Source organism: Zymoseptoria tritici, chromosome 2 (assembly GCF_000219625.1).
Source record: "Zymoseptoria tritici IPO323 chromosome 2, whole genome shotgun sequence".
NCBI lineage: Eukaryota > Fungi > Ascomycota > Dothideomycetes > Mycosphaerellales > Mycosphaerellaceae > Zymoseptoria > Zymoseptoria tritici.
The window spans coordinates 3,411,350-3,434,857 of NC_018217.1; the positions used below are offsets into that span (position 1 = coordinate 3,411,350).

Genomic DNA, 23,508 nt, shown 5'->3' on the forward strand with positions numbered 1-23,508 from the left:
GGCTTGCCCAACGACGTGCCAAGCATGAAGGTGCTGTGTGGCAACAACAATGTTCGGATATGGACTTTTCGAACTTCACGGGTCACTTCAGAGTACGCTGAAGAGGAGGCAGTAGATGAAGCTGAGCCGTAGCACGGACAGCGTACCTACTTGACCACCAGTGCGGCGAACATTGATTGTCTCGTCCAGAGGAAATCCCTCTAGCAGTCCAGCTTGATCATCGAAACTGGCCAAAAAGTGTGCACAGCGTGCACAGAAGCGTGGTACCAGCGTCGGCGAAGTCCTGAACACTTGCTTGCGTTGTGGCAGTGAAGACCAGTGTGCAAGGACGACGGGCAAGACGGGAAAGAGAATGGGAACACCAAAAAGATTGTCAAAAAAGATATTCCTGAACAGGAGGGGACTGGAGGAAGTTAGATTGTGTAAGGTAACGGAACTAGAGTAATACTCACTTCGAACCCTAGTTGAGGTTAGAAAAGGGATTTGATCCACGAGGTTGAAACAACATACCCTGCGGCTGGTAAATGTGTTAGCTTTAAGTCGACGTCGAGGAGACAGTAGATACCACTTACGCAAAGCCCATGAGAATACGCCCGGACTGGTGTCTGGGAAGCTAGAGCTTGAGTCACACGCCATAACCACTCGGCCACCTGTCCATTAGAGTTTGAAAACATAGAGCCGTATATGGTTACTGTACTCTGGCTTAGGGTTAGGGTCAAAGTATACACGCCTGCCAGACTTTCGTTGCCTCTTCTCTTATCCTACTCATCGCTCTTGCCTTTTAGCACTAGCCTGACCAATCAATTATAGCGGCAAGACGACCTGATCGTCGAGATTAGGTCGCAGACGTCCGCTATCGTGGTTCTGATATGTATGAAAAAGCACCCTGTGGACGGACGTCTCTTTAACTCGTCTCGTTTTCGAAGAAGAAGTTCTGGGAGTTAAGGACCAGGGAAGAGAAGGGTTTATCGGATTGAAAGCAAGAGCTTCATGGGCCCTACATGTTTCCCTTGCGAACTTCTGAATGTGGGTATAAGGCCTGTCGGTTGTGAGCCTTCATGGTGGCTTCGCGGCGTGCATACGGGGCTGCCGACGACCGCTTCGGAGCCGCCGACGCCACGAAGTCTATACTGAACATCACCTCGTTACGACCTGCCACCCGTCGTGCGTCTCCCGACATAAAAGCCCAGCGATACGCCCCTATTGCATGTTGTTTGTTTCCAGGCTTCCATCAATCCTTCTCAAACGACCTCGTCACAAAGATCGATCTTTCCACTCCCTTTCCCACAAAATGGCCGTCCAACGCGACGACCGAATCGAGATTCCCGCCGAGGGCTGGGGAAAACCCATCACAATCATCTGGACGGAGACCTTCTCCAAACAACAAGGAGAGTACTACAAAGTTCCATTCACAAACAACAACGGTAAGCAAGCCCTTCTCCACGCAAAAGGCAGGGTGAATGCTAACATCATGACAGAGGACCGCGAACAGGGAATGCCGCTGTTCATCCAGAAAGATCAAGCCGACAAGTTCAAGTCCCGAGCAGAGAATGGGAGGATATTGTTGACGGTCGGCGATGCAGTCTCGAATGGACAGAACAGCGAGGGACAGAATCGTTGGCTGGTGTATCATGATAAGAGTAGGGATATTTTCCAGGTAAGCGAGGGACGTTGATTCGAGCGTCTCAGATCTCGACGATGGGGTCGGATGCTGACTTGTCGTCATAGCACCGCTTCGTTCAGCATGTCTTCCAAGCATGGCTCGAGGCTGCCGAGAAATTCAAGCCGTTCGGCCGGTTTGGGAACCAGGACCCGCCCTCCTCTCCCTTGAAAGCACGCTGGAGCGGTATTTTGGCGGGCTGGCTGGAGATAGATTGAATGCAATGTGAAAGATTGCGGCTCCAGAGGAGAAGTACTGCCTCTCCGTTCTTACGGAAGAGAAGACGGTCAAGCTCGAAGTTGGAGAGGCGTTGTCGAGGATGTTTAACGACGAATCACGACTGGTATGATGGGACATGACAAGGTCCATATTGTGCATTCTTGATCAAACATGAAGCTGCTGTCGAAAACAAGAGTTGTCGCGAGGACAAGTCTTCCGGCCATCGATTGAGTCGACTGGCGTGAGTCAATCAGTCGAACAGACGAGATTGTGCATGGCCGATGGGAGTAAAGCAGTTGGAGCAATTCCACAGAGTCAGGAGCCGTTCGATCATTCCTCCAAGACCGCCGTCGACGCAAGCACTACCTCCCGTCGTCCAGTATGGGAGGAGAGCGCCGAGTCGTACCTGCTAGAGATGAACCAGAAAAGCGGAGGTCGTTGCAATCTTCATCCAACGCAGTCATGCAGAAGCGAAGAATATCGTTCATTTCTTGCTCTTGCAAATGTCGACAAACCTCTCACAGCAGTCCTGGAGCCCACTCTTCAGTGCTACAACCCAACCAGGGTTACCGCCTTCTGTGCCGCCATGGTTTACACAATAGTGTCCATAGTCCGTCCGTCTGTTGCCAGAGAGGCAGCACTGGCCTTTCCAGCCATGTAGCGCGGTAGACGAATCAGCAACGAAACTTGCCATATGTGGAATTGCATGTGCTTCATAGCTTACCCTCCTCCGACACGCCTCCTGCGTCCGTACAGACCGCATCCTACATGCCGTCAGGACATGGGAGGGCGCCGAATCCCGGGTCTTCATAAGCGATGGCTGCGCTGAGGAGCGTTCCGGCGACCAGGAGATGGGCGCAAATAACCACGGTAGTGCGACAGCTTCTGTTCCCAAGGATGAGGATGATCCTTGTGGAGCACACCAAGGTTTCCGGTAGTCCAATAGTGATGTCGAGTCAACGAGGGGGCGTCCACGGGCCTCGATTGGTGCAGGTCCTGTCGTACAGGTTGAGCAGGCGGCCCTCCATTGTGTCCAGTTGACGAACGGCCAATCGGCCAAGGCCCGCCATCATGTACGGTATTGCAAGAGCATTTCACATATCTCCTCATGCTGGTGTAAAGCGGCTCGAGAGTACGGGGTATCGCCGTTGATATCCGAGTCCGAGGTGGTCACATCTGCTCTCGCAAGTATCCGTCGGACAATCTCAACTTGTCCCTTGTCTGCTGCATGCCAAAGCGCTGTCCGCCCTGCCTCATCGCTAGCATTGATGTCCAAAACTTCATTCTTGGCCATCAGCTGCGCAATCGCAAAGGCTCCCCAGCGGAGCGCAGTGTCAAACACGGACACCCAGCCTCCATCTTGTAGTCCATCGACAACATAGGGCATAAGCAGCTCGGCATTCCTGGGCCGCTCCGATCCGTCCAAGGTCCATGCGATAGGTGCCCATCCGTCTTCGTCCTTTACACCAGCACTCTTCGATCCATGTTCGAGTAAAATGGCAAGGATATTGCAGTCCTTGGGCCGCCCATGAGATCGCATTACGACCGCAGTTGTCCCTCAAATGAATGCTGCCCACGTCTCGTTGCACGAGCCACCGTACAATTTTCAGCTCTCCTGAGATCACCGCGTGCATCAGCGGCGTCTTTCCAGATTTGTCTTGTACATTGACGGCCACGCCGTGCTCAATCAGTATCCTGACACACCCGCGGGAGCCGTACTCGCACGCCCATGACAGCGCACATCGATCCGAATCGTCGAGAGCTCCAAGATTCGACTTTCCGGATTGGAACAATATTTCACTCGTACTCGGCGAATCTGATGTCACTGCCCAGGAGACGGGCGATGCTCCGAAACTGTCCGGGACACCAACATCGATGTCTTCCTCTTCGAGCAGGCGGACGACCACATGGTCGTGGCCAGCTCCAGCTGCGAGCGACAAAGGGGTACGGCCTCGAGGTCCTGGCACATTGACACTGAATTTGCCGCTTGCTAGCAGACTGTCTACGCAACTCCGCCGGTGGCCCCTTTGGGCTGCGATGGACAGGGCTGTATGGCCTCGGTGGGAGAAAGATGCCAAGTCACCGCTCACGCAGGATGCTAGCCTTGAGGAAATGGCGTGCTGTTGACGGGACAGCTCGAGCGCTTTTCCCCATCGGGACAGTTGCAACTGCGCATTGTCCAGTCGGATGCAGGTCGTCTGAAAGTCGGTTCCGAAGTTCTTGCCGAGCTGAACGGATTGAAAGCAATCGACCGCTGTCTGGGCGAGAGCGGCGAGGGACAGGATTAATATCGTCAGGCCGACTGCTTCCATGGTTTCCTGTGAATCGATAACCAAGTAAGGTAGAAAAAGGCGGACGTGAGGGAGTGAAAGGGTGTATAGAGAGGAAACCAGAGGCTCAAGAGTCCAAGGCATGCTCCGCCTTCATCTCTTCCAATACGGGACTGGAGCAAGACCCATAGACTCCACGAGAGAGACAGGACTGGACCGTCAATGCAGTGCTGCTACGAGGAGATGCATGCGGGACGAGAGAGCAGGCGAATAGCATGCTATTCCCACGGCGCATCAGACATGTCCGAGCAGCATGTCGAAGAAGGAACAACAGATTTGACACATGGTCTCATCATGCGCACTGAGATGGTGTGCTGCTCCGTCCGCAGCGGCAAGAAGCTTGCGATTCATCGAGACCCGTCGTCTGCCGTCTTTCGAACCGCGTCCCATACACTCGTCTTTGTGACCATCGAAGCGGCTCAAGAGCCCCAAGGAAAAAGAAGGTTCCATATACAAATCGCTATCAAAATGGGTATCCTCCAATCGCGCCAATATACATCTCCTCAGTAGTCCAGAAATCCAACACATACATCCAACAACCCCCTCACCCATCATCCATCAACCTCCATTCCCTCCACTGGCGCCAAAAACGACGCCTCCTCAAAATCGTCCTCATTCACAATCCTCACCACCCCGCCGCCTCCTCCCACTTTCCGCCCACTCTTCATCCTCGCTATAGGCCTCTCCTCCCTCGTCTCCGTCATCTCCTCTGCAAAGAACGCATCCATCTGCTCCTCCACTTCCTCTTCATACCCCCTCTTCCGCACATTGCCTCCAGTCTCCTTCACATCCAGTCCCCTAAAACTTCCCTGCGAAGAGAACAGTGTGCCCTGACTACCGCACAGTCCCGGAACGTCCTCTTCCTCTTCCTCGTCATCATCATCTTGCACGCCCCACCCGCCAACTTTATGTAGTCCGCAAAACGGCGTCAATTCCCGGCCGTAGCCTCCGCTCGCTGTTCTGACTAGTGTGCGTCCCGCTCTCTCTTTTGACTGCATCACCGCCGGTGCTGAGCTCGTGAATGGCACTGATCCCAGAGTCGGGAGTGTCTTGTGTGTCTTGTACCCCTCCGGCACGGATTTCCGCACGCGCATTCCGACGCTGAGGAGGTTGGCTTGGATTTCTTGGGTGGGGAGGGCGGGACGGAAGTGTGAGGTTATGGTGGGTTGGGAGGAGGAGGGTTGGTATTGGCGTTTGGTGCGTGGGGCGGACATGATGAGAGAGTCGTGGTCTTCGTCGTTGTGGTGGGAGTTGTGTGTATTACTGCCTCGTAGGCGATGGGGTTTGCTGGAGGATGGGTGGTTGGCGAGGCGTGTAATGTTTTCGCTTGGAGTGGAGAGCTGTGGGTATTACATGTAAGACCGGTATATATACAGAATACAAAGGAAAGACAACGTGTGAAGAAGAGGACGAGGAGGTCGCAAGGTTAAGGTTCATGACGAGCGAATCCGTGGGCGGCCGACGCGCGTGAGACGTGTTGAAGTGGCTGGGGGCGTGCAGGCTTTGTGACCTCTCACGTCTTTTTCAATTACAACAGGTATACGTCAACATACCATGTTGAAGCTATTGTACAATTGGAGAGTGCTGTGCTGCAATGGAAGGGCTGGCGAGGCGATGAGGCCGATCGACGACGATACACCGGCGGCGGTCACGGAAGACGTGTACGAGTCGAGCATGACTTTCTTTCGACTTCGCGCTATACATTCGACGCCATGCAGACCTTTCTTGAAGAGAAACAGGGCAAGATCAGACGACCACGCTGATTGAGCATGTCTCGCCTCGAGATGAGAAGATCTTCCCAAAACCGAGAGAAATATGTTCACGAGCCTCTTCGAGCATACGGCGGACGCAGACCACGGCGACGTGTCAGATCTTCAGAACGTCGCGGATGTTGTTGCAAGTCTCCAACGGGGGAGCAACGTGGTCTTGTCAGAGCAATTGGGGATTCTGGACGAGGTGAGGCATGGCATCGAACATCCCGGAAATTCTCACTCCGATGAGCTTTCTTTCGAATTAGCCCTATTCGTGTCCACAGTCGCCTACCATCGGCGGCGTCGCCCTGTCTTTGCGCGACTTCCCCAACGGTGGGCTGGCAGAAGTAGCTCGGCGGGATGATCTCGTCCTCTCCGATGAGTTCGATGAATTCGTGCGGTATAACTGGCCCGTCGATGGCAGACTGTAGCTGGGAGTAGAGTGTCCGTGTTTCCGCATCTTCCGTCTTCCCCACCGCTCCTGTTTCAATTACCACACGCGGGACTCCCGTCGTTTGCAGTGCGATGGACTGTGTCTTGGTGGGACTGGCACTGCGCCGCCGGGAGAGGAAGCATCGTGAGACTGCTTCTCCTGGTCCTTGGTGCGAACACGCATGTTTCCTGGTTTCGGTGGTTTCGGCCGCCGATGTGTACGTTCGAGGGTCTAACCCAACTGTAGATAGCACAGTCAGTCTTTCATTGACCGAGAGTGCGTTAATTGCTCTTGGACAGAAGTTGCCGACACTGAATCGCGGCGAAGATCTTCACGACCACATCTTTCACCTCCTCGATCTCTCTCAGTCCGGTCTGTCCCAGCTCCATGCGATACACAAGGGGAGGCAGAAGAACTCGATCAGACGGTCATGCTCGATTTCGTAAGTTTGACGGATGGCTTGCAGATCGTAATCGACGGTTCCGAAAGTGATCTTAAGGTCCCCGTTGATGTCAAGAGGAGGTCGAGGCCGCCTCGGAGCGACAGTCTTGGGTTTGAAGCACTTCTGGCGGCCGGAAAGGTTGCCCGCTTCGCAGAGTTGCTGCATAAGTTGGGTGATGGATAAGATTGAAAGGCCGTAGATGCGGTCGATCTTGAAGTGAATCCCGGCAATGTTGCTGCGTGTCTCCAGCGGCAGTTCGTTGACGCGGGCCTTCAGGGTGATGCTTGACTCTGAGTCGGGGGTCATGTTGTACGGAATAGTAGGCGTCGCTCCCTTCATAAGTATCGCATAAGCCTCCGCCTTGACTTGACGGCAAGTGAACATCAGGTTGGTGTGGTTCGATCTCACCTCTGACGAAGGCCGTGCATCCCATCCAATTTCTTCCGAGTGCACAAGTTGACGGGGTACTGGACGTCTGGATCTCTCCTCGGCTCTCAGGTCGTGCTCTTCCCAGCTGATTTCGGTAGTTGGGCATCTTCGGTCCTTGGTATTGGCCTAGAAGGAGTCGCAAGTGATCTTACCTCTCCCGGTCTCTGGTGCGAACACGCATGTTTGCCATCATCGATAAGCGACTCAGCTTGAGTGATATCGTTTGAAGGGTATGACCTCGGCGCTGTTGGCAAAGACAGTATCGACGCTGACAGAGGGCGGCGACGCCCAGCGATAGCAATGACACCTGCTTCGCCGAGCTGGACTCCTAAGACTGCACCGCTCTCGTGACGGACGGTCCTTCGGGCGTGCGCTATGCTTTCGCGCTTTCAGTTCGACTTCACTGGCTTGACGTCCTTCTTGCACCCCGGCGAACAAGGAAGAAGCCGAGAGTAGGACCACAGTACATTGTTGGGTCGAAGCTTGACGTAGGCCTACCAGAGGTAGCCATCCCGAGTCCCACCAAATGTCAACTTCAAGCAGTCCGCCGCGCACAGGTATCTGTGAGGTATTCGCACGCCTTAGACATCTGCGATGTGAGGTATGATACGATTCGCTCTGCGGCAGTGGTGTGATTCTCCCGGTTCTTGGTGCGAACACGCATGTTTGGAATCTTAGCTGAGCGATACAGCTCTGCCTCCTATTCAGGCGCTCCACTTCCGAGTCTTGCCAGCTTCCGTCACTGCGTAACGAAATTACCGGATCCGACATAACTTCCTTCTACTACTACTACTACCTTCCTGCTCTGTGTATAGGGCTGGCTTGGACTCTACAGCGGAGCGCCTGAGGAATATTCACGGAAAAGTGACATATCGCCGTTACGAAACAGCTAGTTTTTAATACATTGCGCAACATACAACGCATTTTTGTATATACATATATATCCCTGGCTGTAGATATTACCGCAAAGTACCTATCTATCGCTTATATAAATCGATAAACCGTAAAGCGAAGACACGATAAATTACAAACACCTGTGTTAAAAAGACTATAGGAAAAGGCCTAAAAAGAGGCTTTAGGATCCGATTTACTACGACCGCTATACTATACCGATTCTTTTGATTTTTTCACGAGCAATCTCGCCTAGTTCCCGGCTATACGACGCAATTTCGAGCGAGAGACAAAGGTATATAGAAGGTTTTGTCGTTGTCGTCGATCGATGCGACGTTTTGAAGCCGGGATTTGACACTTTTCCGCCAAGATTTATCAGACCGTTGGGTGAAGCTTGAGAATCATAAATTCAGACATCGAGATCGCGACGAGAGCGATATCCAACGGTCTGTCTGGAGATAGATACAGCTTGCAGTTTGCAGATTCGAAGGTACTGAACCGCCACTAAAAGCACCGCAGTCTGGAAAAGAGAGCATGTTCTCACGCTGACATCTTAAAGCGACCGTCTTTCGTTGCGGTAGGATTCCATCCAGAGCATCGACGACCAGGAGCCAGCGGATGAGATGCCGTCGACGTCGCTGTGTGTGATTCGTGGAATACGTGGAACCCCCTCCTTTGTCCTGTTCCGCTTCCGGTAATCTTTCTCTCTCGCGGTGATGCAGCGAATACCCCCAAACGAGCATGAGAAGCTAATACACCCTGGACAGACCAGAACACAGCTTCCTTAAGGTTGTAGTCTCGTCCTCTCAAGGAGTCGGGGCCGTTCGGAGGTACAGCAGGATGATGAATCGCAGGGATGGCCACGGGAATCGAATCAGCCAGAAACCAGCCGACACTCTGTGCCTGCGAGAAGCGTAGACGAGTCCGCCATTGGTTTCCTTTCATTGATCATTGCGAAGAGATGTGCGCTAACCGAGAACGGCGTGGATCTCCTTCCCTCGCTCTCTTTCCCATTCGCCTCTCCGTCTTCTGGCGCGGTGATGCAGCGCACAACCTCAATCGACAACAGGTGGGAAGGACACACATCGGAGTCGTGAGCTTTGTTGGAGATGTAATCGCAAGCCGACTTGTCCAGTGCCGGGTCTCCCTCGGGCTACTCATTCCAGTCAATTTGAGCCATGACCAGATGGCAGGGGTGTATCTCCTCCGCTCACTGCCGCCGCTCCGTCCTCCCGTGCGGTGATGTAGCGAACGTCCCCCAAAATACGTGAGAGGTGAATCTCAGCCCCTGAAAAGCAATTGAATCCGCCACCCGTCTGTCATATTCTAGTCTTTCGAAGCCCCATCATCGTCCGGACTACCCAGCCAGACGTTCAATCGCATAGACAGCTTCATATCCAGGGGGAGCTCACTGTCCGAACCCATTGTCTTCGAACAACGCCGAATCCCTTCCTTCGGCAGCAGCGCAGCACGGCCCTCGGGAAACGTGAAGGCGTCCTAACGACACCGTGGAATCTTCGCGCCCTCGTCGACTATGCAGATCGTGCATAGGTCAGGTCCACCAATCCCAGGTACGTGCCCCAGGGTCTTCCAATACATGTAGTATGTGCCGTCCTCGGAGGAGGTCTTCACCAACATGCGAGCGTCGTAGCCCACCTCGTACTGGCGTTGCAGCTCGGTGGCCATCATTCGCTGCCAGCCGCGAGCTTGCATCTCGCTGTCGAAGTGGAAGATGGTGCGCTCGTAGTAGGGCTTGATGTGTCGGACGTACATCGCGCGGCAGGCGAGGGTCACGCCTGCGTTGGCTTGAGAGACCGTGTTCTTGTTGCCGTCGTAGGGATGTGGAAAGACTCTGACGCCGTTGAAGACGTGCCCGTAAATCATGTCGAGTAACTCATCGGGCAGAGCGTCCTTTCCGATGCAGCGACACGTGTTGGTGACTGGCACTGAGGCCGGGTGGGGTTGCGGTTAAGCTGGCATTGGTAGTAGGGCCGAATCCTTTCACGGTAGATGGAGCGGGATGTGAAGAGCAGGTCGGCGTTGGCTTCTTTGATAGTGTGGCCCCCGGTTGTATAGAAGGGAGATGGACTCCGTTAAAGACGTGGCGATAGATGTTGATGCGGACTTCCGAAGGGAGGGTATCGAGGCGGTTGTGATTGCCCACTGGCACTTCGGCTGGATGAGCTGTTGGCGGAGAGGTTGTTGCTATCAGCAGCTGCAAGCAGAGTCGAAGGGACAGAAGCCGTATAGTTGCTGACGCCGGAGGTTGCGGCGGCATGCTCTTCGGATGTCATGGCGGGCGGTCGTGACGTTGCTCGTCTGGAGAGTGACAGCATGACTGATACAGCGAACACCCTCAATTCGCGTCGGAGTGGATATGGCTCACGTCTGGACTGAACAAAAGTCCCATCTCTTGGTACTCGACGGGGACCAGTCTGTGCAGCTCTTGAGTCGTTCTGTACACAGTGGACGCCAGTTTGCTGAAGTAACCTCCTCTGATTTTCTCATCGATGTCATTGTGAAAGACGCCGTTTCGCTCGCCGTAGGTGTGGATGCAAAGACAGACCTCGTGGAGGCCGCATAGGTGTATATCCTCCCCTCCCTGCCACCGCTCCGTTCTCTCCTGCGGTCAAGCAGCGCACACGCCCGAAGTACGCGAGAAGTGAACCATCATCCTGTGAAGCCCCATACTCCGGACTTGCACAGGCCAGAATTCCAATCTCTCCAAATCCCATCACTGTCTCGACCACCCAGCCACACTCTCAAACGCAGAGATGGCACCATATCCAACAGAGACTCATCATCTGGATCCGCCGCCATTTGTTGGTCAATGGCCGCCATGGCGCTGCCACTGAGGCGGACCCAGACGTTGGCTTTTCCTTCGGAGCGGACGCGTGTCGACGCTGGTCTGACGAAGCGTGTTGTTGGTCGACAAATCCTTGCGTTTGATATGTAGATTCGCCATTGCGCATTCCATTGTCGATGTAATCTTCTTCGGTGAAGTTGTGTTCCTCCCCGAACCCGGAATCTAACGGTTGTTGTGTGTCGTAGGTGATGTGACCGGGATGATAACGTGGAGTCTTCGCGTCTGTGGGTATTGGCGGAGGAGGCGGAAGCCACGAAGCTGTCGAGACCGAGCGATTGGGTTTGGAATTGAGACATTCCCGGTTGGGGTTGAAATTGAGAGATTCCTGGAGGCAATGGTACCGGTGAGGATTCTGCATAGTTATTAGCATAGGATCAGGCAGAGCCGCAAGCATGCAACCTGTACCGTTGTTGTTCGGCGACTGGCTTTCCTCGTCGGACTGAAGTGATGGCTTCCTTGGGCAAGGTCGCGATCTTCCGCTTGCAGGTCCGTAATCCAACTGTCCTCGATACCGCAGACTTGCAGGAAGTGTCCATCCCCCGCTCCCATCGTCAGTCGCATGTGATGGTGCACCACCGTCGACGAGGCTGAGGTCCGGCTAAAGCATGGGGCCATGGCAGCGCCGCTCACCGATCCCGCGCCCATCTGTGGACCGGGTCGAGCACCGCTCGTTGAATGTCATCGAAATGCCTCTTGATGGAATCGAAGTACTCGTGAAGATGCCTGTGGTCGGCTTGCATGTCTTCATTCTCTCGTGTGAGGTTGAAGCGAACACCCCTGAAATCTGAAAGAAGTGAACCCACACCACGAAAGCGCCATACTCGCCTGCCATGTTTTCCAACGCCTTCACCCTTCTACACGCCAGAGCGGTCTCGACAGTCAAACGACCCAATCGAACGCACAGCACATCGAAGACCGCAGCGGACCCGCCGAAGCGTGGAGCTCAGGAAGCAGTTTTGGTATCTTGCAAAGACTGCAGATTCGCAACCCGCTTGAGGAAGATAACAGATCGCTCTTCGCCATGCATCGCGAGTCGGCAGTCGAGGTCCAGACGTCGCATGACCTCTTTAGGGCCCAATGTCGCAGAGTGCAACTCTGAGGACTGAAGAACAGCTTGAAACCCCAACGAACATCACGGTGGTATGAAAGCAGAAGGCCTCAGTCAATCGTGCCGACCAAAGCTGGCTTCACAGGACCTCGACAGAAGACCATCCTGCTCCCTCTTGCTGAGTGAAGAAAGAGAAGGGCATATGCCAACCCTTAAAGATCATCCCCAAAGCAGCTCCACCTTCGAACGACGCAGGGCGGGGGATAACTCCTCATCCACCTCTCAGTATCAATCCAACTGACCACCTTCAAGAAGCAAAAGAGAAAGTGTAGGAAAGCGAAAGTAACATCATACAAGCAAGACAAAATAACCTGCCTACCTACCCACCCACTTAATCTACCCTTACACTCCTCCCTTCGCCGGATATCGTGGTACCCCTCTTGCCGCATCGAAGGAACGACAGTCATGCGGCACGCAGCGAGTTCCCAGAGCTGCAGAGCGGATTGAATCGCATGCTCGGGTCGCAAAGGTACAGTCGAAAGCAAACGCAGAAGTTCGTAAACAAAACAGAAACGGAGCCTCCTCTCAAATCGCCTTCGAATTCTCAGTCTTCTGTTCGAGAGAAGTCGTCTCGATCGATCGTATAGTCTTCGACGACTTCGTGGTATTGGTGGTGGTACAGCATTTTTCTTTTGAGTCCGACTTACCCAGGAGGATAGTCCGACTCACCGTGAGGATTTTGTTTCTTGCAATTTTACATTTCGAGGGTATCCACGGCTCATGGCTTCGGCGATGTCTGCGACTCTCGTGCGCATGTCGGTCGTTGCTCGTTCTGGCCTTGAGAGCAATCTGCAAGTGAGTGCACAGCCATCGGCAGCTGGTCTGATCAGTATACTTACCCAAGTAGGCGGAAGGTTAGAAATATTCGGGGGAAAAGCCTTACCTCTTACCCTCTCAGTCCCGTATCTCACACGCCTAATACCTCCTCCTCTGCCTCGAGTCATCATACCCACCTCCCCCACCACCACCACCATCATGCGGCCTCTTCTGACCCGGATTATAACTGTCCCGATCGCGATCGCGGTCCCCACCCCTCTCCCGATCCCGGTACCCACCCCCACCACCGCCCCTCGGCGGCAACGGCTCGAAATTCGCATTACTCCTCCCTCCATCCCGATCCCCATACCCCCCTCCACCTCCATACCCCCTCCTCTCCCCATACCCTCCCCCACCCCCACCTCTCGGCCCAGCAGGCGCGCCATCCGGGGGAGCACCATTCTGATACCCAATGCCTCCGCGGCCTCCATATCCTCCTCCACCGCGGAAGCCTCCTCCGCCGCCGCCTCTTCCACCGCGGAAGCCTCCGCCGCGATCGTTGAAACCCCCTCGGAAGCCACCGCCGCGAGGACCGCCGAAACCGGGACCAGCGGGTGGGCCGAAAGTGCTGGGCTTCACGACTTTGGTGTAATGTCTTCCGCCGAGGCCACCGCCGAAACGACGGGGTCGCCAGCCGGTGACTGTTCGGCCGCGTTCGACGTCGACGAGAACGGGGCGGTTGCGGATGAGGAGGCGTTCGGATTCTTTGTAGGCGGCTGTGAGAAGATGGAGTTAGTAAGAGTGTTTTCGATGTATGGTGGATGGGGATGTCAACATACCCTTCATATCCCTCTCACTCTCAAACAACACAAACGCATAACCCCGACTCGTCCCCTTCTTACTTGGCTTCTCACTCCGATCGGTAACAATCCTCACGCGTTCAATCGGTCCAAAGCGTCCAAATTCATGTTCCAGATCCTTCGTCGTACAGGTATACGGCAGCCGTCCGATGAAAATCGTGCGAAAAGCATCGCCGCGGATATTCTCATCCTCGGTCGGTTTGTACAATTCTTTGACGCCCTCGCCCGTCACCCAGGCTTGCTTGGCGGCTTTGTCACGCGTGAGACGGTCGCGGCGTTCGAGCCAGGACTCGGAGATGGGGTCGTTTTTGGAGGACTCGACTTTTTCGGCCAGAGCGGGGAGGAAGGCGGAGACGCCGTCGATGGCGCGGGTGCGGCGGTCTTCGGGGGCGTAGTCGTGGGGTGGGAGGTAGCGGAGGGGAGGGCGGGGTTGGAAGAGGGCGAGGAGGTTGGGGGGGAGGCGGTCGGTCATGTTGTCAGATGTTGTGGGCGGGAGGAGGTGCTATGCGCTGGGCATGCGCGAATGTGAGGATTCGAAGCGCACGCGTGGGAAGATTGTCCGTGGGAGATGTCGCGCGCGCGATGGGACTCAGGCGACGACGAGTTCTGATTGCCTGTGATGATCGTGTCGGTGAAGGTCCAGATACACGGCAATATTTGGGTGCAGCGACGGACTCGTGGAGATTGTTCCGTCTGAGATGGATGTTCGTGTCCATCGAGCTTCGATTCTTCGAAGGATCCTCCCGCAGTCTTTTGCCAAGACAAATTGACGACCGCATGTTTACTTGGATGGACACGTCCACCTTCTCGCTAGAGATCAACGACAACAACGACAAACTCCAACATTCCTCACACAACCCGCCGATGACCCATACAAGATGACTTCGAGGCTCCTGTCCTCACGCATCTCCGCCCTCCCCTTCAAACCAACCCTCCGCCCCGCAGTCAACAATGTAGCCCGTCGAACAACCACCCTCACCTCCCAACCCATCTCCACCGCCGCCCTCTCCCGCTCCAAACTCCTCCTCCGAAGATGGCAACAACGCAAAGCCTGGCCCTTGGGCGCCAACTCCATCCACAACCTGCCCGCCGTCCGACATGCCTCTTTCGCGCGAGTCCTCCCCAAGTTGGCTCTCAAATTGGTTCGTCTGCCGGCCATGTTCGGCGCGGCGATGATTGGAGGGGTGGCATATCTACAGTATCAAGCGGCGCAGGCGGGGACGTACGCGATGGATGTGCTGGGTAGGGCGAAGGACTCTACGTTGGGAGCGGCGAATGGATTGTTTGAAGGGGTGGGAGGTGTGTTTGCGCAGATGAGTAATGGGTTGGAGAAGACGAAGGATGAGGCGAAGGGGATACAGATGCCGCAGTGGATGAGGGATATTTATGAGGGAAGAGCTGGGCAGGAGGGAGGGGAGGGTGGAGGAGGTGAAGAGGGGCCGAACGAGCCGCAGAAGAGTAATATGGGTGCTGTTGGTGCGGGCGCTGCGACGGCTGGCGCTTTGGCATTGAATGCGGATGGCGAGGATGACGATCGTGGTGCGGGTGAAGCGGCACGGGACGACCAGATGATGATGCTTACGAGGAAGATGATTGAGATCAGGTCGTTGTTGCAGACGATTGGTCAGTCAGAGTCGTTGACATTACCTTCGATCGTCGTGGTGGGATCGCAGTCTTCAGGAAAGAGTTCGGTTCTGGAGGCGATTGTCGGACACGAGTTTCTCCCCAAAGGATCAAACATGGTCACTCGACGGCCTATCGAGCTGACGTTGGTCAACACACCGAAAGCCACTGCGGAGTATGGAGAATTCTCAGCGTTGGGCTTGGGAAAGGTCACAGACTTCACACAAATCCAGCGGACACTCACAGATCTCAACTTGGCCGTACCGGAGAAGGACTGTGTTTCGGATGATCCAATTCAGCTTCGGATTTACTCCCCAAATGTGCCCGATCTATCACTAATTGACCTACCCGGATACATCCAAGTGGAGGCCTTTGATCAACCGACAGAGCTGAAAATGAAGATTCAAGAGCTATGCGACAAATACATCCAAGCACCCAATGTCATCCTGGCCATCTCAGCAGCCGACGTAGATCTCGCAAACTCCACAGCATTGCGAGCGTCTCGCAGAGTCGATCCACGAGGTGAACGTACCATCGGTGTAGTAACCAAGATGGACCTCGTAGATCCAATCCGCGGCGCACAGATCCTCTCGGACAAGAACTACCCACTTCGACTTGGATATGTTGGTGTCGTCTGCAAAGTGCCCTCAGAGTCAAGATCACTCTTCTCAAGAGGATCTGCAAGCATCACCAGCCTGATCACGAAGAATGAAAAGGCCTTCTTCGGCGCACATCCCGAGACATTCGGGCCAGACTCAAAAGCCAACGTCACAGTCGGCACGCCTGCCCTCCGCAAGAAGCTGATGCACGTCCTCGAGGCCACCATGTCTGCATCCCTCAAAACCACCAGCGAAGCCATCCACCACGAACTCGCGGAAGCTTCATACGAGTTCAAAGTTCAATACAACGAACGCCCCCTCTCCGCCGAGAGCTACCTCGCCGAGTCCCTCGACACCTTCAAACACGGCTTCAAAAAAGTCAGCGAATCCTTTGGCCGCAAAGAAGTCCGCGAGATCGTGAAAAAGGAACTTGACCAACAAGTCCTCAACCTCCTCGCCCAACGCTACTGGAACCGTCCCATCGAAGACCTCCGCCCCCTCGACCCCACCTCCGAATCCGTCCGCGAACCCCTCTCCCAACTCCCCAAAGCCGACCCCGAAAACCCCCTCTGGCACCTCAAACTCGACGCCTCCACCTCGACCCTCACCAAACTCGGCATTGGCCGTCTCGCCGCGAGCTGCACCGCGCAAGCCCTGCACTCCACCGTCACCTCCCTCATCGCCACCACACCGTTCGCCAACCACCCCTTCGCCATCGACGCCATCACCCAAGCTTCCGAAAACATCCTCCGCGACCTCTCCTACGACACCGCCGACGAACTTGAAATCTGCGTCAAACCGTACAAATACCGCGTCGACGTCTCCGCCGAGGAATGGAAAGCCGCGAGGGATAACATCTCCCGCGTCCTCACTTCCGAATTGAAAGCCTGCGACGAAGCCAACAAAGCCATCGAAGACCAACTCGGCGGCCGCCGCAAAGCCGCCGACGTCCTCTCCTTCATCGACCGCGTTCGCTCCGGCCAAATCGTCCTCGACAACCAAGCCCTCCACGGCGGCGCGGGAGGTTTCTCCTCCGCCCTCCTCTCCAAAGGCCGAGAGGCGCTCTTCCTCCGCGATCGCGCCGACATTCTCCGTCTCCGTCTCGCAGCCATCAAGTCCCGCCAATGCGCCTCCCCCCTCGACCGCTCCGGTAAACCAACGAAAATCTACTGTCCCGAAATTTTCCTCGACGCGGTCGCGGATAAGTTGACGAATACGGCGGATCTCTTTCTGGACGCGGAATTGTTGAGTAAATTTTATTGGCAATTTCCGAGGGTGTTGGAGAAGTGGGGCAGGGAATTGGATGAGGGGACGGTGGAGAGGTTCGCGAGGGAGGATGGGAAGGTTCGGAGGCATTTGGATGTTGTTAGGAGGAAGGAGGGGTTGGAGAGGGTTTTGAGGGAGATGGAGGGGTTGAGGGAGTTGGAGGGGAGGGAGAGGAGGGGTGGGGAAAGGGGGGAGAAGAGGGAGGGGAGGGAGGGGAGGAGGGGGTGGTTTGGATGATGGGACGGGCAGGGAAGAGGGAGAGAGGTGATGGGGAGGGAAAATGGGAAGTTTTGCACAGGGTGGCGCTTAGAATGATACCATGATTGCTTTTTCTCTTTGCTTTTGCGCTTGATGCTTGCTCGACTGAGTTCGAGGTTATATGTTACAGCTTGATAATGTCACAGACTCTCGACTTCAACCCCTTTTCAACAACTCAAAGGGATACCAACTCGATCATGGCATCGTACTTGCTTCGCATGCTTTTTCCGACCAAGAAGCAGTCGCTAGGTACGACCTCGTGTACAGAAGCGGCCGTCTCGATGCCCTCCGCCGAGCAGTAACAAAAATTCCGACACCTCACCTCACCTCACCTCGCCTCACCATCCGGACCCACCATCTATTCGACCCACGATATATACCTTATCCCGCTCCCCTAGAAAATGCATCTTCATCGAACCTCGCAAAGTATTCCTGTCAGATTCTTTCAACCGAATACCAGCCGTTTCGACAGGAACCTCACGTCCTTGCAAGGTATCTCGCTTGTTGTCCGACCTAAGTTTGCTCTTAGCAAGACTTTCGATTTGGAACGGAGATTCAAGAGCTCGCATCGGGAATGGGCGGTGGGGGATGATGCGCGTCAGGCGGGAAAGGATGCAAGGAAGGATGCGAGCGGCAAGGATGATTTGAGGCGACAAGGGGAGCGGGAATTCGATTTGAGGAAGAGGAGGGCGGGAAGGGATCGGAGGAGGGAGGATGAGTTGAGGACGACGGATGAAGGGCGCGAGGATGAGGATGCGAGGCGAGAAGGGGAGGCCACAATCTCCCACGACCAGCCCTCCCTCCCCGCGAGCGATGAGGCGCTCCAAGTCTCCACTTTCGGTGGACTAGTATCCTGGGCAGCGTACGTCCTCTCCTCTCTTTTACTCCATCCTCTGACATCGTACTATGCTGATCGTTCGACAATGTAGGCCGCTTCATACTGCCGATCTGACTACGATTTTGATCCGGCACCACGACTCCACACCGCTGCATGTGCAATCTCACTTACTCGCCTCGGCTACGGATTCGAATCGAGCGTATTTGCTACCTACCAAACCGACGGGAATGAGAACGGAGTATGCAATGCCAGCGGTACTGGACTTGACGCCTTTCCCCACAGAGGCGGGGTTGGTTTTTGCGTACTGGGTGGTGGAGAGATATCTCCCCTCTCAAACCATAGCGGCCCTGCCATCCACGCCTCAGGTCTTAAGCACCCCCATGCAAGGACCAGCTTATCTCCTCCAACCTTCATCCCTCCACCCCATCTCCAGCACCACCAACGAGAAGGAGAGAGACCTAGTCTACTTGAATGGTCTAACCCAAACCTACCGTCTCGGCGCCGCGTTGGGATCTCCGAAGTCCCAAAACGAGGTTCTGAAACGCATCGCGCGGGATTTGGAGCGAGAAGAGGAGGGCGCAAGTCGCAGTTCCGACCCGAGAGTTAGTATCGCCGTGCGCTGGGCGAGAGATGCGTGGGATTTGGCTCGGACGGCGTTACCTTCTATCTGTGAGGGATGTGGGGTGCCTGTTGGTGAAGGTGGCCACTTTTCATCCTCAAGCGAGTCGTGGGACGGCCTCGGGGAGGATTCCAGCCAGGTCAAGGGTGAGGGACGAAGGAAAGGGGTTGAGGAGTGGGGTGCGAAGTTGGCGGATTTTGCGGTGGATGTCGCGGCGAGGAGGGTGTGGGTGGTGGGGAAGAGGGGTTTGGTACTGACGAGGGAGGAAAGGGGGTTGCTGGGTGGGGATGCGGTGTTTGCGGGGGAGGTGTTGGCGAGGGTTGGGGGACAGGTTGGGATGAAGGGGGTGAGGGTGGGGGAGTGTGTTGGGGGGTGTTTGGTTGAGGAGGTGTGATGGGGGAGGAGGGAGGTGAGGGTGTTACCTAGGATATGACTGCTATGATCGGGTATAAGCGTGGTGACGAGGAAGTGGGATTTTAGCAAGTATCTCCTATCTGATTCGAGCGCCCTACCTTGCCAAAACATCAGACCTGTATGAAGACTTTGGAGTGCTGTTTTCTCGATCTTACTATGGCATCACTGTCTACAATGTCCGCAAGTCACTCCAGACAAAGTCGATTCAATCCATCCAGTGACCCTTGTGGGATCTGAGCTGTTGAGCTTAATCCCATTGCCGTGCTGGGTTTTCATGCCAACAAGACTCCAAAGTGCCACGCTGCAGCTCTCCGAACAGGCTTCATCCTACCCAGACTGAGCCGAGTTCAGGGACTTCTTTAGCGAATGGTCTTGTCACTGCGACAGACGGGTGAAGGGTGAACTCGCCGCCATTCTTGATGGAGCGTTGCCAGATGCGAGTGAACAATATCTCGGCAACGACTGTGTGTGTCTTCTGTGTATACGGAGCAGAAAGCGCGGGGTCAGTATGTCTTGAACGGCCAAGATGCGTGTTATACTTCTCCTCTCCCGGTCTTCTGCTGCGAACGGATAGGTTTGCTCACTTGAACATGACTCTAGCACTCATTGTCGGTTTTGACGGTCCAGTCTATTCTTCATCCTCTTAGTCGGCCTCTGACTCCCAAGAAGTTCGTCCAAGCATACAGCCATATACGCTCCAGTAAGTTGATGTAGGCACGAGCACTGTCCCTCTTGGTCAGATCGGTCATCCGCACTGGATCATCTTCGGCTCGTACATCCGCACCCTGCCTATCGTAGCCCACCCGCAAATCTCTTTGGACTGCATGAGGTTCATCAGGCTGGTATAGCGCGTGATGTAGAACTCGTCGACCCCAAGCGTGCTGCGTCGAGCGTTGCCAAACGACATGAGGCGTGCCTTGTATGCGTGACAAGTCTCACTCGTCTATGAGAGACGTTCTCTCCTGCAGCGAACACGTAGGTTTGCTCACCTCGGAGAACCCACTCTGCCATGCAATGTGTCTTAAACGTTCCACACTGAGACTCGTTCTCTCGGTCGTTTTCGAAGCCACGGAGAGCCTTCATTTCGCTGAGTCTGGTGATTTGAACCATCAGTAACGCAGGTCTCTGAGGATGAGGCCCTGTTTGCCTTGACGGCGCCTCCACACCACTGCAGAGTCCTCACTCGAAGCACAAGGTAGCGTCAAGTTACCAAGAGTCCCGAAGCCAGAGCCCTTACTTCCCGGGAGCTCGTCTCTCATACAGCGAACATGTAGGTCTGCTCACCTCGGAGGCATGACTCCACCACATATGGCCTCTTGAGCTAATACTCTGACACGCAGTCGCTCGGTCAGTTTCATAGCTGCGGAGACTCCTTGATATGTTGGGCCCGTTGAGGTCGCGATGGCTGCATCTTCGTCTGGCTCGGGTAGAAGGCCAGTATAGATCCAGTGCACAAACGCTGTGAAGACGTCGATCTCGTTCAAGGGAAGATCATTCCCGGCGGAACATCCGCTGTACTCCACGCCAGCCCTGTCGCAACGAGACGAAGAGGTATATGTGAGATGTAAATTGCCGCCTGGAGAGAGCCTGCCTCTCATGCTGCCAACACGTAGGTTTGCTTACCTCGAAGCATGCACTCTAGCACCTGATGCCTCCTGAGCGCTACATTCTGACACGCAGTCGCTAGGTCGTCTTCGAAGCTATGGAGACTTTTGGTCCTCGTTGGATCTGGTGAGGTCCATTGCTACTTCTTCAGTCGAGACACCAGGCGGACATTCTCGCTATGCGTCTGTAAAGGAGGTCTCGTCCGCAGCATTCAAGAAGATTGCCACCGTATGTATATCCTTGGAAGACAATCTGTGGGAGGCCTGTTCCTCGTCGTTTGCAGCGGCAGGGTTTCGCATAACGAAGGTATCCCAATTCCCCTTGCAAGTCGTGAAAATCGCAACACCGGCCGCTACTCCAGGTATTATTTGTCCGGTGGACATCTTCCAGGTACGATAATAGACACGGCCAAACCGCGTATCTCCGCATCCACAGCCGCACTTGTTACCCTGCTGCTTGACTGCGCGGCGCAGTCGCAGGATATGCAGTCGGTAACCGCCGACCAGTGTGGTTTCGGCTTGGTCCCCGAACACTGGCACGTCCAACCCATGTCGTTGAGTTTCCTCTCCTTGCTGGTGCTGGTGGAGTCGGCTCGCCTCGCAGCGTGGGTATCTGCAGATGCTCGGCTTGCCTCGGATGCGGTACATTCCTCGTCGGTGTGCTAGCGTGCGGTCTCTTCCAGTGACTTTCTTCAGTACGAACGACGTGCCTTTATGTGTTTTTGCGCCTCGTCTACTTCGGGGAAAAGATCGTGCTTGAATGTATAATCTGCCGATAGTATGCGAGGATGCGGTGCTGCCGTCATTCTCGACGGTTGGAGGAGACGTGTATGATCTGCCGATAATATGCGAGGACGCGGTGCTGCTGTTACTCTTCGACTCGTAATCGTTCGGCACGGCGGGAGCTAAGGTACGCAATTTCTTCGACGGGTGCGACGGATGGCGGCCTTCTTCCTCCTCGAGCTCGGAGAACTCTCGTTAGAACGCTGTCCCGTGGGGAGTGCTGCCGCCATGTTCTGGTTAGCAATAGAGACGGCGGATGCTCACGAGAGCTCACCTCTCATGCTGCGAACACGTAAGTTTGCTCATTTAGATTATTCCACTCTACCATGTCCCTACCATTGGACATTTCCATTTGCTGCCCATCGCCGTGGTCCGTCATCGGCAATGTGGAGAGTGATGCGGTGGAGAGACTCCATGTCTGCCGCTGCGCTTGGTCAGGTTCGTATGGGCAATACTTTCCGTGATTCGGAGCTCTTTCCCGAAGTAGAGGATATCGATGCGTTCGCCGTGAAAAAGCTGTCGACTACCTTATGGCATATGGTGAGATCACCTACTCAGTAATTCGAGCAAGTCGGAATGTTGATGTGGCGGTTCCGAACGAGTTTCTGTGTGTCCTGCGGAGTTGGAAGCTTCTCCGGTCTCGCCATCGTCTTTTTTATTCTCCGTTGGCAATGTTATCCGATTCCCTCTTCACGAGAGGTAACCTAACATCCTCCTATCCAGCGAACATGTATGTGGGCTTACTTGGGTTTCTCCACTCTGCCATGTCCCGTCGAGTTGCCGCTTCGGTCTACCGTTCGTTGCCTCTGTCTGCCCTGCTATCGCGTGATCTCGCCAGGGCGAGCGACTTCGTTCGTGCGAGGTGTACCTTAGTCCCTGGTGTAAGAAGCGGTTCTCACCGAAGCATCCCAAGTGCGAGCATCTAGTGCCTGCAGTATGATGGAGGTACTCAAGATGAGCAACCTCTCCTGCAGCGAACATGACCAGCTCCGGATCTCTCGGAGCCCCTTGGACTATTCTCGTATCAATAGACTCCAAAGGAGTCACAACAAACGGAAGCGAGCTCGGCAAACTGCATCCGATGGACGTAGTCAGTCGGTTTTGTAAGGACCATCACTACTGGATCGCGTGTGCCCTTGCCCGGACTGGAGAAGAACTTTGTAAAATACCCTGACTCGACCGTCTCATCACCTATCAAGCCAAAGAAGAGATGGACTGCACAGTCGGCGCCAAAACTCGCTCGCGCAACAGCAGGGGGTCTTTCCTGAGGTTGAAGAGGCCATCCGGATGGATTACGTTGGTGCAAACCCGGTCCAGATTGGATGTGTGCCCGGTTGTTGGTTTTGGTGGAGCCTTCGTGTATAGAAAACCCTTCATTATCCAACCTGGCCTGCAGATCTCGGCGTTGAATGGCTTGTCCTTGAAGATACTCTTATTCCTGCAATGCTTGTTCCATCCGATGGTGAAGTGTGCGGGATTTACGCGATTGTCGAAGCGCGTGCCCATGCACGCCAACGTACTCGCGACGCGATTGAGTGGTTCGAGGATTATGGCCATGTCGTGGGGATGATGCCACTGTGGAGATGGGAATTTCGTGTTGGACGCAATGTTGAGTTCGCTCCACATTGGCAGTACCTTATATACGAAAAGTTCTTCGAAACTGTGAGGCGGTGGTACTCCTTCTTCTGCTCCTTGGCCGCAAGCTTGGGACGTAATCGGTAGGGGCATGTAAGTGATACGTTCTACCCGAGAGGAGCAA

The 23,508-nt window shown here is 54.8% G+C and overlaps 6 protein-coding genes across 6 annotated transcripts; 2 read left to right on the top strand and 4 right to left on the bottom strand.

The window, feature by feature from the left end:
- Positions 1-1,291: 1,291 nt before the first annotated feature.
- MYCGRDRAFT_91202 (uncharacterized protein) lies at positions 1,292-1,878 on the top strand (the record flags this gene model as incomplete). Its single annotated transcript, XM_003855137.1, has 3 exons — positions 1,292-1,424; positions 1,479-1,657; positions 1,729-1,878. 3 exons carry the CDS (start codon positions 1,292-1,294, stop codon positions 1,876-1,878), a joined length of 462 nt encoding a protein of 153 aa, XP_003855185.1.
- Positions 1,879-2,788: 910 nt separating this feature from the next.
- Positions 2,789-4,191, bottom strand: MYCGRDRAFT_69084 (uncharacterized protein; the record flags this gene model as incomplete). The annotated part of the gene is made up of 2 exons (XM_003855237.1): positions 2,789-3,331; positions 3,426-4,191. 2 exons carry the CDS (start codon positions 4,189-4,191, stop codon positions 2,949-2,951), a joined length of 1,149 nt encoding a protein of 382 aa, XP_003855285.1.
- Positions 4,192-8,565: 4,374 nt separating this feature from the next.
- On the bottom strand, positions 8,566-9,171 carry MYCGRDRAFT_103481 (uncharacterized protein; the record flags this gene model as incomplete). Its single annotated transcript, XM_003855236.1, has 1 exon — positions 8,566-9,171. One exon carries the CDS (start codon positions 9,098-9,100, stop codon positions 8,696-8,698), a length of 405 nt encoding a protein of 134 aa, XP_003855284.1.
- Positions 9,172-11,183: 2,012 nt separating this feature from the next.
- On the bottom strand, positions 11,184-14,420 carry MYCGRDRAFT_108339 (uncharacterized protein; the record flags this gene model as incomplete). Its single annotated transcript, XM_003855235.1, has 7 exons — positions 11,184-11,373; positions 11,652-11,744; positions 11,825-11,963; positions 12,476-12,681; positions 12,799-12,906; positions 13,079-13,661; positions 13,725-14,420. The coding sequence occupies 7 exons, from the start codon at positions 14,215-14,217 to the stop codon at positions 11,184-11,186; spliced, it is 1,812 nt and encodes a 603-aa protein (XP_003855283.1).
- Positions 14,421-14,785: 365 nt separating this feature from the next.
- MYCGRDRAFT_20718 (uncharacterized protein) lies at positions 14,786-17,461 on the top strand (the record flags this gene model as incomplete). Its single annotated transcript, XM_003855138.1, has 1 exon — positions 14,786-17,461. A coding segment is annotated over one exon (2,676 nt), but the record flags the coding sequence as incomplete, so codon positions are not given.
- Positions 17,462-19,997: 2,536 nt separating this feature from the next.
- On the bottom strand, positions 19,998-21,614 carry MYCGRDRAFT_91207 (uncharacterized protein; the record flags this gene model as incomplete). The annotated part of the gene is made up of 5 exons (XM_003855234.1): positions 19,998-20,182; positions 20,352-20,455; positions 20,647-20,892; positions 20,986-21,031; positions 21,416-21,614. The coding sequence occupies 5 exons, from the start codon at positions 21,612-21,614 to the stop codon at positions 19,998-20,000; spliced, it is 780 nt and encodes a 259-aa protein (XP_003855282.1).
- Positions 21,615-23,508: the final 1,894 nt, after the last annotated feature.